The 13,752-nt window shown below is 35.2% G+C and overlaps 1 protein-coding gene across 6 annotated transcripts in view; it reads right to left on the bottom strand.

Annotated features, from left to right (window-relative positions):
• CEP83 (centrosomal protein 83) overlaps positions 1-13,752 on the bottom strand; it is a 120,367-nt gene that overhangs the window by 30,671 nt on the left and 75,944 nt on the right. For 5 of the 6 annotated variants that reach the window (XM_058741790.1, XM_058741788.1, XM_058741789.1 and 2 more), the window contains 3 exons: positions 7,495-7,609; positions 5,835-5,979; positions 5,572-5,721 (listed from right to left, as the gene is read on the bottom strand). In XM_058741790.1, coding sequence (XP_058597773.1) covers positions 5,572-5,721; positions 5,835-5,979; positions 7,495-7,609 — 410 coding nt within the window. Of the gene's footprint in view, positions 1-5,571; positions 5,722-5,834; positions 5,980-7,483; positions 7,610-13,752 lie in introns of those variants that run through there. The other variant, XM_058741791.1, reaches the window with a different exon arrangement.

Below are 13,752 nucleotides of genomic sequence, written 5' to 3'. Positions count from 1 at the left end.
TTAAAAAAATGAAATGATTCAGAAAGACTAAAAAGAAGGGGGTGAATAAAGGCATATCAGGCAAATGGAAATAAGAAAATAGGAGTAATGAAGGGCGCCTGGCTGGCTGGTTGGTAGCACATGCAAATCAATCTCATGGTTGTAGGTTTGTGCCCTGTGGTGGGTGTAAAGATTACTTAAAAATAAACTCTAGACAGAAAAAAGAAAGAAACAAAGAAAGAGAGGGAGGGAGGTAGAGGGAGGGGGAGAGGGGGGAAGAGAGGGAGAGAGACAGAGAGAGAGAGAGAAAGAGAGAAAGAAAGAGAGAAAGAAAGAGAGAAAGAGAGAAAGAAAGAAAGAAAGAAAGAAAGAAAGAAAGAAAGAAAGAAAGAAAGAAAGAAAGAGAAAGAAAGAAAGAAAGGAAAAAACAGGAGTAATGACATCAATGTGGAATGCAAACAAATGACATGAAACGACAAAAAGAGAAACACTTTTAAATGTTATAAACCACCATTACAACTAAGATGTAACTGTTATAATAATCTATATACCAAATAATACAGCAATCATCTTTTTGAAGAGAACTACAAGAAATGCAAGGAGTCACAGACAGATACATACAAATAACAGGAGACTTACTCTTATAATTGAACACGTTCCTTTCTAGTCCTTATGTAACGAGTAACAAAAACTGATGATGTATTACAGGTGCAAAGTGAAGTGTAAATTTTAAAAAGACTCACTTTAGAGCTCCTACATGTTTAGTGTCGACATGTAAAATTGTCTCCTTGACTTTTTCGCCGTAGGTGTCTCACTTGCTTAACCCTAGCCCTGGCCTTGATACATTAGGTCACAATGGAAACATTACAGCATTTCATAAAGTAGAAATAATAGAAACACTACTCTCTGATTTCAATGCAGTAAAACGAGAAATTAACAAAGTAAATAAGCAAAAAGCCCTCCCACCTGGAAATTCAAAAACCTTGCTACGGACTGAACTGTGTCTCCCCAAAATTCGTTCTGTTGAAGTCTCAAATGCAATACTTTAGAATGTGATTGTATTTGGAGACAGGACCTTTAAAGAGGTATCTAGAGTTAAATGAGGTTATCTGGGTGGGTCCTAATCCCTATGACTGGTGTCCTCCTAAGAAGAGGGAGAGGTACTAGAGACATATGCACACAGAGGAAACGCCTTGTAAGGACAGAGCAAGAAAGTAACCATCTATAAACCAACAAAAGAGCCCTCAGGAAAAACCAAATCTGCTAACACCTTGAGATCTCAAACATCTAGAGTCCAAACTTCTAGAGTCTAGAAGTCCAAACTTCTATCGTTGAAACCGTCCTATCTGTGGTATTTTACTATGACAGCCCTAGCAAACTATTAATTTTACCTCATATTAAACAATTCCACCTTCTATTAATACATCTATTAATTTTGGGGTGAAAAGGAAAATACAAATTGAATTAGAAATTCTAAAAAGTTAATGATAATTAAAACACTACATGTCATAATCTATAGAATATTTTTAAAGCAGGGATAAGAAAAAGCTCACGTGAGAAACTTCACCAATAAAAATGAAAGAACGAGGGGCGCCTGGGTGGCTCAGTCAGTTAAGCGTCCGACTTTGGCTCAGGTAACGATCTCACAGTTTGTGAGTTCAAGCCCTGTGTTGGGCTCTGTGCTGACAGCTGAGAGCCTGAAGCCTGCTTCGGATTCTGTGTCTCCCTCTTTCTTTGCCCCTCCTGTGCTCGTGCTCTGTCTCTCTCTCTCTCTCTCAAAAATAAACAAAACATTAAAGAAAAAAATTTTTTAAATGAAAGAAAAAACACTTGTTGAGTTAAATTCCAAACTCAAAATTTAACAAAAAAATTAACAAAGTAAACTAAAAGAAAGCATAAGGTATACAACATGATCTTAGAAAACTCTAAACATCTACAAAACAGCTAGTAGAAAACATATGACTTTAGTAAGGTCACAGAATTCAAGGTCAACACATAAAAGTCCACTAACTATATTTCTATATGTCAGCAATGAACAATTAGAAAGTGAAACTAAAAAAAAAAAAAAACACTCCTATTTATAATCACATAAAAATGCTAAGAAATAAAATGTAACACAAGCATGACATATTCAATGAAAACTATAAAACTCTGATGACAAAACTTAAAGATGATATAATTAAAGAGAACATAGGCCATATTAATGGACTGGATAGACTCAATATTGTTGACATGACAACTCTCCTCAAACTGAGCTACAGATTCATGTAATCCCAATCAAAATCCTAACAAGTCTTTTTGAAAAAGGTGACAGGCTGATTTTAAAGTTTATATGGAAAGGCAAAAGACTTAGAAGAGCCAAACAATCTTGACAAAAAAGACCAAGGTACAGAGGACTTGCACTACCTGAATCACACTTGTGATACAGCCATAGTAGTCAAGACAGTGTGATATTCGTGTCAAGATGGACAAACAGACCAATGTAAATAAGAGTCCAGAAACAGACACATTTATATGGTCAACTGATTTTCAACAAAGGTACCAAAAGAATTCAATGGAAGAAAAGACAGTCTTCAACAAATGATGCTGGAACAAGTGGAAGTTAAAAATGAATGTCAACCATCACCTCACACTACAGAAAAATTAACACGAATTGGACCATAAAACCTAAATGTAAGAAACAAAATACTAATCTTTTAGAAGAAAACATAAGAGAAATCTTTATGACACAAGATTATGCAAAGCTTTCTTTGTTTCTTTTTAATTTTTTTTTTTAATGTTTATTTTTGACAGAGAGAGAGAGAGACAGAGCATGAGCGGGGGAGGGGCAGAGAGAGAGGAAGACACAGAATCCGAAGCCAGCTCCAGGCTCTGAGCTGTCAGCACAGAGCCCGACACGGGGCTCGAACTCACAGACCACAAGACCATGACCTGAGCCGAAGTTGGATGCTCAACCTACTGAGCCACCCAGGAGCCCCTGCAAAGCCTTCTTTCTTAAACAAACAGAACACACAAAAAACACAAATAAGAAAAAAATGATAAAATGGACTTCATCAAAATAAAAAAAAAAAATCCGTTTTCAGTAGACACAATTAAAATAAGCAAAGCAAGCCACAGACTGGGAGAAAACATCTGTCAAACATGTATCTGACAAAGTACTTGTATGCCAAATAAAGAGCTGTTATAACTCGATATGAAGATAACGCCCCAATTTTAAAAATGGGCAAAATATCTGAACAGACACATCAAAAATCCACATTACAAGATGCTAAATAAATATCTCCAGCCATCTAGGAAAATCAAATTAAGACCACAGTGATATATTAGTACACATCCACTAGAGTTAAATTAAAAAGATTAACAAGTGTCAATCAAGATGTGTTAAACAAATGGAACTGTCATAGGGGAACTCTCATACGTTGCTACTAGAAATGAAAAATAGCATAACTACTTTGTACAACAGTATTGCTATATGTTATAAAACAGCATTGCCATGTGTCATCACTCAGCAAAGTCATTCCCAGATATTTAACCAAGAGACAAACATATGCCCAAAGATTTGTACATGAATGTTCATAGTAGCATTGTTCATAATAGCCCCAAACTAGTAACAATCCAAACGTCTGTCCATCAAAAGGAAAAAGAAAAAGCAAATCACATTACATCCATACAATGGAATACCAATCAGCAATACAAAGTGATCAACTATTGCCATATGCAATAACATGGATAAACCAGGGGGTGTCTAAGGCTGGGGATCGGGGAGAGGTCAACTGAAAAGAGACATGGGGAAACTTTAAGGGTGATGGAAGTGTTCTATGTTTTTACTGTGGTGATTACATAACTTTACACAATTACCAAAAGGCATCAAGCTGTACATTTTTTAAACGGGTGAATTTTATTTTATGTACATTAAACACTAATACAACTATAAAAACTTTATGGCAAAAAAAAAAAAACACACACACACAGAATCAAGAAGCAGAAATTAATGAGGTAGGAAATAGAAAAACAGTTGACTCCATAAATCAAATTCCTAGTTTAAAAAAATACCAAACTGTATGCTTAAAAATGATTAAAATAGTGAATTCTGTTATGTATATTTTATCACAGTAAAAAGAATAAAATCAACAAAGCAATAGCTGACTCGATAAACAAAGAGGGGAGAAAAAAGGACAAATACAAAATAAGAAATGGTCAAGGGAAGGTGCATTGAAACAAAAGAAATTAAAAAATAAAACTGATATTGCAGATCTCTATGAAGATAAATCTGCAAACAAAGATGAAATAAATAATTTCTCATGAAACACAGATGATTAAAACTGATCCCGATAGAGAAAGAGAGCCTTAACAAGTTGTTTTCTATGGAATAAACAGATACTTATTTCAGAAGTTAAGGTTGTTTCAAGATTACAAAATCCATTAATACACAATATTAATAACGTAAGAGAGGAAAAATCATGATTATCTCCAGAGATGCTGAAAACCTTTGAAAATTTGCGACACCATACCTATTATTGCTACTGTCATGTTTGCCAAATGATGTTTTCCTATTTCCATTATTCTTTCTACATTTATTAGTTGGAATTCTCCTGAAAAAAGCTTTCCTTCTCTCTAAATATTACACATTAGGGGTGCCTGGGTGGCTCAGTTGGTTGAGCATCCAGCTCTTGATTTTGTCTCGGATCACGATCCAGTCGTGGGATTGAGCCCTGTGTTGGGCTCTGAGCTAAGTGTGGAGCCTGCTTGGGATTCTCTCTCTCTCTCTCTCTCTCTCTCTCTCTCTCTGTCCCCCCTCCCCTCTTGTGCTCTCTCTAAAATAAAAATTTAAAAATAATTACATATTATATCATTTGGATCCATAGATTTTTATTTTATCCTATGGAATGTAATCATTTATTATAACTTATTTCATTGCTCAAATTGTCTCATATTTGGCCAATGGGTGCTAAAATTAGTGGAAGAATGTATTATGCAGAAGTATGATGAGAAAATTTACATAGTGTCAAGATATTTCCTCATAAGATAATTATATATCACAAAGAGGAAAAAACAGTCACTTTATAATGGAAAAATCTGGCAGACATCACCTTAACCAAGTGATCAAAGTTAACATCACCGGTAAGGGTAAGGTAAGGGTAAGGTACAAATAATATACCTCCTGATATAATGCACTGAGGACACAAGACTTTGACTTTGGTATTATTCTCACTAAACATGTTACAACCTGCATTTAATCACAAAGAATTTAAGACAAACTCAAATTGAGGGGTGATCTACAAAATAACTGGCTAGCACTCTAAAAGTAAAGGTAATGTGTGATTCTGGATTGGATCTTAGACCAGAAATAGACTATCAATGGGATAATTGGTAAAATTTGAGTAAGCTGAGTAAGTGTAATATTTATTTTGTTTCCTGATTATATTGATGTTAGTATCTTAGTTCTGATGATTGTATATGGTTATGGAAGATGTCCGTTTTTGGAGATCTCCATGAATTCATATGGAAATCCTCTGTATGACTGTTACAATGTTTTGTGAGCTCTGAATTTATTTCAAAATGAAGTTTAAAATATATATACGTATATATAACCTAATACTCTGAAGTTCCCTTCTGGCCGACTCTTCTGCCATCTGTGAAGCTCGCAATTTCTCTTCACACTGATCCTTTTCAGATTGTCTGCAGACATCATGTTCCACTTTCATTTTTTCTAAATCCGCTAATCTGTTCTCAAGCTCTAGCCTAAAACAACAGATGATAATTATGTTAGAAGAACTACAATAACGATGATATGACAGCAAAATGTTTTCATTTACAAGAAGACTGAACACAAAGTAAGGTAATTAAGTACTTACTTTTCATCTTGTAATACCACGAGTTTTTGATAACCTTCTTCCTTGGCAGCTTGTACTTTACGTATTAATTCACGATCCTTTTCTACTAGGAGTGCTTTGTGGTGTTCAACAGCTGACTTGAGAATTTCATTGTCTGACTGTAACCCTAACATTTTTTGAAGGAAAAAAAAATATGCTGCATTCAATGTTATTAAGATGAAAAGTCATAACAGCAAGCATCCATAAACTGATTAAGACAATTAAAAGAGCATAGAAAGTGAGTCTGGATATATATTCTCGAAGATCTTTAAATCTTTATTGATTGGGGCGCCTGGGTGGCGCAGTCAGTTAAGCGTCCGACTTCAGCCGGGTCACGATCTCGCGGTCCGTGAGTTCGAGCCCCGCGTCAGGCTCTGGGCTGATGGCTCGGAGCCTGGAGCCTGTTTCCGATTCTGTGTCTCCCTCTCTCTCTGCCCCTCCCCCGTTCATGCTCTGTCTCTCTCTGTCCCAAAAATAAATAAAAAACGTTGAAAAAAAATAAAAAATTAAAAAAAAATAAATAAATAAAAATAAATCTTTATTGATAAACCTTATGAAACAGACTAAAACTCAGAGCTAACCATCCTGTCCATTCACACACACTTTAATAAAAGACTATATTTACTCACTTGACTCTTGAGAGCTGGGGACATCAACCCAGATGATATCAAAAGAGATATATAATACTTCACTTCTAAAAGGGTTCTGTAATCTTAGCCCCACAGATAGCATCATCATAAAGCTGGCTGGAAGTAGTATAAAAAATCACAGAAACCTTAAAAACCTATCATTCTAACAGAACTGTCAGGTTTCTGGTAGAAATACAAATTAGAAACTTTCAAGTTTATCCAATGAATTCACAAATTTTCCTTGTATTGATATGGCAAGTATTTTGCACATGGAATAACTAAAATAAATTCATACCTAACTCAAGTTTAAAAACAATGCAGAACTAAATCATAAACTCTTGAAGTTCCTAAGAAACGTTACTCCCTAACTCTATGGAAACCCATCAATCAATATCAAATAGAAATAAATGATGAAAACACTAATTCATCATAAGCTCTGTCTGAAACTACAGACATCAGTTCAACTAAAGACCCACTTGAGGAAAGTTACAGGCCAAAGGTAGCTTATTTAAACACCTTTTAAAAAAGTCAGGGGCGGGGGGGGAAAAAAGGAAAGTCAGAAATAGCATAATTCTGAGGAATCATGAAGAGAAGGGCATTCTAAGACTAAAGTGGAACTTAAAAAGGCTAAAGTAGGCTCAATAACAAGCCTACTATCTACATAAAAAACAGAAATTGGGTCTGGAACCCACCTATCTTCCTTACATTCTTTAGACTCAAAACGGTCTGGGACTAATAATCACATGATCTAAATAGATTCAAAATTATAAACCCAGAAAGTATGGATTCCCATTTGTAAAGTCTCATTTAAGTATTAATCAAGTAAATGACATAAACATAAGATTTTTTTAAAAGCTAGATCACAAAATGAACATTCAACATAAATAAAAATAATCCATATGTGCTCTAAGATTAAAATTCAGTCTGAAAATAAAAATTCAGTTTGATCTATTTTAATAATTTGAGTTTATATGTAAAAATAATAGTAAAAAGCATGGGAAATCATATATTACCATTCAGTTCACTTTGAATCTTATTCCTTTCTCTTTCTAGCTCACTCTTAGCTCTTGCTGCCTCCAGTTTGATGTCTGTTATTTCTAGTTTGTTTGAATGTTTAAGTTCTTTTACCTGTTGATAATCAGAAATTGAAATTACTATAGGCCATTAACTGTTACCCAAAAACATCAGTAGAAATGAGAAAATGTTTTGGTAGCAGGGTATACAGTGTAAGTATACCTTCCAAAGAGAGAAGGTGCTTCAGTGCCTTGAACAGTATTTGGTATTAAGAAAACAGTCTTTTCCTAACAAAACTCAGTTATTTCTTTACAGATACCTGGGTGGGGGTCATCTGGCTCAATCTTGCTTTAAAAGGTTTAACTGCAAGTACCTAAAATCCAGTAGTCAATGACTGGCTGAAACCTCCCTTTAAAAAAAGTGCTGGTGACATGAAGCCTTTCTAGGTATAAGGAACAGCATATAAGAAGTTATATAGGTGTAGCATTACATAGTATGCTTGGAAAACAATGAGCAATGTGTTATAGTTAGAGCAAAGGAAGGTATGAAATATGTGGAGTGGCAGGAAGTAAACTTTATATGCCATTGCAAAGGTCTGTGTATCCTGTTAGCTACTGAAGGTGGCACAGTCAACTTTGTTTCAGAAAATTAACTCTAGATGCAAATTAAGATTACGAAACTGAAGGTAAGGAAACAATTAAGAGGCAAAGGACTGATAAAGGGGACAAGAAGGAAGAATAAATTGAATTCGGTGATTAAATAATGTGTGTGTGTCTGTGCGTGCGTGCGTGCATGTGTGTGTGTGGCAGTGGGTAGAACAAATATAAAATCTAATTTAAACTTTTACTGCCCAAACCCGATTCTGTTAAAGCCCTGAGTGAATGGAAATAATTGTCAATATTTTCCATATAATTAACCTATCACATACCAGTTTTTAGTTTTCAATGAGACATCCCTTTTGAAAGTTGAATGATTCTAGTTCATAAGTAGTATTCATTCATTCATTCAACAAATATTTACTGAGCACTTATTATGTGCTCTAGCAGTGTTTTAGGAGCTGGAGTTACAGAAACAAACAAGAAAGCTTATTAGTCTCTTCCAATTATCTGCACTACTCTCTAATATTTTCCATATCCTTTCCCTATGGTAAGGTGCTTCTAAAGTTAGTCTTATAGTTAATCCCATAATAAAGATTTAACCAATACAGACATAAAAATTAGATAAACCTGTACTCTGACATATTACACTAATGCATGAAACTACGAAATAAGAATAGAAAACCACAAATATATACATGCCAAATATGCAAAACAGAAGACGGTGGGAACAGAAGACTAAAGGATAATTTACTTGAGTGCAACAGAAATCTATAAAAATTAAAGATGGGAGTTAGAAACAAATCAGTAAGAGCTCCTAGAGCTAAAGAGGGGAAGAACAAGAAATAGAAGTGTCTTACCAAAAGAGATTCCATCTATGAAAGGTCTTAAAAACATAAGGAATGGTTTGGCCAAAATCCAAAGAAACAGACAAGCAAGTACTGGGCTACCTTTGTACTGCTAACCACATTTAAGATGCACGCTTCCAAATTAACTTATCGATTTTTTAAATGATACTACATAAAATGAATACAGTGTGCTGACATAAGGTTTTTAAACATTTCTGAAGCTCTTTTCTATCAAAACAAGTCTCACAGAAACTACACGAAAGCAGCTAAGAAACTGCATTTATCTTGATAGCTTAAACTTTCTGTAGACTGGGCTTTACTATATTATAATTTCATGGACAGAATTTAAACCATAATTGTTTTAAAATTTTGGAGAAATATAACTACAGTGAAAATCCAATTTCTATAACAAATGAAATTATAGCCTGCTATTATATACTAACTGTAAAAGGTTAAGAATGACATAGCAGTTAATTAACAAACCACATTGTAGCCTCTCTAAATAAGAGGTGGAAAATTACAGCCATCTTATTTTGCATAAACTTGATTCATTTCAACAAGAACTACTACGAAATCTATAAACAAGAAAACTATTTCTTAATTCATTTCACCCTGAGATATACTGAAATGAGAAGATATTTTTCAACTAAACTATAATTATTGAAACTGAAAGAATTCTAGACAGGAAGTCAAACAAGTGAAGTCTGTCTTCAGGCCTACTTTTATTATTCAACTAGTGGTATATGCTCAGGCAAAGTATTTGTCATCTCGCATTCACATTTATTCATCTATGGACCTATATGAGTTTAAGCTTTCCTTTAGTGCCACATTTCTATGATCCTAACGTAATGAATGCACTTATACTAGGAGTAAGTATTACATAGCTATGACAGTAGCACATTCTGTAAGTAATCTGAACCAGATCCCCACTAGTCATAATAAACTTTTCTTTCTGACTCTAAATCTCTGGTTCTTCACCTTCTTTGTGATCAGGTCTCAAAAGTCCTAGGAAAACTACAGATCTTTTCCTAAACAAAGTGTACAATGTTAAAATGTTACATATAATTTCAAGAGATGCAGAGTCTTCTAAAGCTCCCTTGGGCTAAGGTACCCTGTTTTTCCTTTTATTTTTCATAATATGTTTTCCATGCTAGCCTTCATGATGCCAATTTATTTAACGCTTTTGACACAACAGGAGCCAAGAATTCAGAAAGTACTACCCAGTAAACTTTAAGAAATATAAACAATGGCAATAGTTTTACAGGGATTCAGAATCTGTTAAATTACACATACACATATACACAAAGACATGGAAGAAAATATATGTAAGCAAGAAAAATATGGTTGTAAAAAATGTATTACTCAAGAAGCTCCTGATGCAAAGTCCAAAAAGATGTGTGTACTTAAATTCTGATATTTTTCAGAGGTCTGAGATGGTGTGACCTCATTAATGTAGCTAATAAGGATAACTGTGTGGGATGATTTCCTTAAAACTGTATTTATGTTACTGGCATTCTAAAGATCAAATACTTCCTGAGGTAACCACAATTTATCTCATTGAATGTGAAATATCTTTAAGGTCACCATTTTCAGGCCATCTTTGGTAATACTTTTTAATCCAAGACACTGATAGTCATACGGACATAATTCTGTTCAAAACCCTAACATTTACAAATTTGAATAACTTAGACAAATACACCCCAGGTGCTCCTTTGCATTGCAAACAACCATTTGCTAGAGTTGCAAAATATTGATGAAAATTTCAAGTTGCAAAGAAAACTGTGACAATCGTGTTTGAAATATCATTCTAAAATTTATCCTTCCAATGAAATCTTTTTACATGCATGATTCTAAGTGAAAATTTGGTTTGTCTAAAGCTGAAGGGTGGTTTTTAATATGCCATTTATATGCAAAAAATGCAAGTATGCCTTTAAAAAGGCAACTCTTAGCAATACTAGAATTGGAAGAAAGGCATGAGAGAACTTCCTAAATTTACTTGTTTGTGTTTTGCATCTATTTCTTTGTATACTCTATCATTGTAGAAATTCAATGTATATCTCTCAATATGTACACATCTGAATGTATAAATAATCTACTTAGGTTAATCAGGAAGCAATTATATTATTAATTTATTTTCCAGTAGGGCTTACACAACTTTAGGAAGCTGCAAGAGTTCCTAGGGATGACCTACAACAATGTTTCGTTTCATCTATGAGGAAACTTGCCTAAAGTTCCACACACAGTTATTGACACAGTGAGGAACGAAACTAGTCAATGGGTTCACAGTTCTGTGTTCTAACATTTTCTTATTTAAGGACATCATTGGTGTAAAATCACTGCCATTACTTTCATCACCAGCTACTATTTACTTCATTCAATACTATCATTAATCTTAGAAAAATCCTGGAAGAGGCAGGCATTGTTCCCACTTAAAAGTTAAGCAAATCAGAAGTTTACATAGGTGATGAATGAGATAAATGAGCCAGGATCAAAAGATAGATTTATCGGATTCAGAGCCCACAGACTTTTCCACTGCACTTCAGTACCTCCTCCAAAATGACCAATTTTGGCTAGACTAGAAGACTACACTTGAATCAAAGTATTTCAACAATTAAAAATCCTCCTGCCTAATTTTCACTTCTTCTGTCTAGCATCAGCCATGTCTAACGAATTAAATGACACACCGGCTACAAAACCACTTTGTAAACTGTAAAGTATAAAAATTCAAACAAAAATTTTAAATGTCACTACATATATAATCTGCAAACATGAAAGAGTATGTGTTTGCCATGGAAAAAACTGGGTAGACTATCTCCCAAGGGAGGCATCTAATACATCTAGTATTATGGTTTATGGACTTTCAGGCACAGAAATGACCACTCTCAAGGTTAGATTCACATTAATAAAATTTATAAAGACTGATCTATAAAATCAGAATGTCAGTTATAGTAACTGTGAGAAAAAATTATAATGGATATTAGAACACTTTAAGTCTAAAGGACCAGTGGGCATTTTCTCCCTGTAGACAAAATTACATTGGAAGTCAAATAACAGAAAGTTGTTTGGTGATCATACAATCAGAACAAATGGAATGAAATGAATTGCTATTTTCACGCTTACTAATTAAAACAGATGGGTATATTCCTTTCCACACTAAGAATTATCTCTTCAATGAGACTAGAATCCTTACATCCTACTCACTAAAATTCAATCTTCCCTCTGTCATAAACAGTGCCTAAGTCTTCTTAAGTAATTGCTTGGCCAAGGAATTTATGATGAATACATTACTTTAGATAAACTCATTTCTATTAGAGGCTACAGTAAATTCCTTCTGGTCTGGGAGCCATTTTGTTTTTTAAGGTAATTTTACCTGAACTCTGCTCTGCTCTGATGGAAAATACTTGATTGCATGGATTCAGAAACCAGACTTATTTCCTAGATTTTAAAATACCCCCAAGTACTACCATTAATAATAGCTAATATTTGGGGTGATTATCTATTAGACCTTTTGCTAAGTGCTTTATGCATAATGTTGCATTTAATCTTTGCCATACTCTCTAAGGTAGATACCAGCCTTGCTTTATAAAGAAAAACACTAAAATTTTCAGAGAGAAAGTAAATTGGCTCAAGGTCACACAGTTAGTAAGGAAAAGAAATGAAAGCTGAATCTAGTCTGTCTGACTCCAGAGCTGATACTGTTATTCACCACAGTTTTCTACAAGATACTTTTATCACTGCTATCCTATTTCTGGTTACCAGATTCCTCATATATACTGCATGTGAGGGAGAAAAAACTAAGTTCCTGAGAAAACTTAGTATATAAAAGATGTGCAAACCATTATATATATTCTTTTAAAAATAACATAAATGCAGGGGCACCTGGGTGGTTCGGCCAGTTGAGCGCTTCAGCTTTACCGTTGGGCACGTGAGTTCAAGTTCCAAGTTGGGCTCTGGGCTGACAGCTCAGAGCCTGGAACCTGCTTCAGATTCTGTGTCTCCCTCTCTCTCTGCCCCTCCCCTGTTTGCACGTGCATACGTGCACACACTCTCTCTCTCACACACAAAAAAATCAACATTAAAAAAAACTTTTTTAAATAACATAAATGCAGACCATGCTGCTGTTATTAATTTACTCACTTAACAAATATTGAGTGACTTTGTGTGCCAGCACTGTTCCAGGAGCTGGAGATACAAGGAATAACAAAAGCAATGTCCCTGCTCTTAAAGCTGATATTTGGTCGAAAGAAAAGGGGGTGGGAAAGGACACGAGAGACAAAAAATAAACAAATATAAATATATATCAAATGGTGTTAAGAGCTACGAAGAAAAATAAAGCAGATAAGGAAGACAGACAGTGAGGCAGGAAGAGGCAAGATGGTATTTTACAAAGTGAAGAGAAGGCAGGCCTCTCTGATAACGTGCCGTGAGAAAGCAATCTATGAGGACGTGAGGGAAGACTACGTCTGGCAGGCAAGTGCCAAAGCCCTAACACAGAAGTCAGTAAGAGTGAAAAGAAGGCCAGTGAGTCCGGAGCAAAGTGAACACGAGGGAAAATGGACTGTGAGGCCATGGAAAGACTGCAGAGGCCAGATTACGCAGATCTCTGAATGGGCAGAGTTAGGGGGCTATTATAAAAATCGAACCTCGGGGCGCCTGGGTGGCGCAGTCGGTTAAGCGTCCGACTTCAGCCAGGTCACGATCTCGCGGTCCGTGAGTTCGAGCCCCGCGTCAGGCTCTGGGCTGATGGCTCGGAGCCTGGAGCCTGTTTCCGATTCTGTGTCTCCCTCTCTCTCTGCCCCTCCCCCGTTCATGC

This window comes from Neofelis nebulosa, chromosome 8 (assembly GCF_028018385.1).
Source record: "Neofelis nebulosa isolate mNeoNeb1 chromosome 8, mNeoNeb1.pri, whole genome shotgun sequence".
Classification (NCBI taxonomy): Eukaryota; Metazoa; Chordata; class Mammalia; order Carnivora; family Felidae; genus Neofelis; species Neofelis nebulosa.
This window is presented reverse-complemented; position numbering and strand designations above follow the sequence as displayed.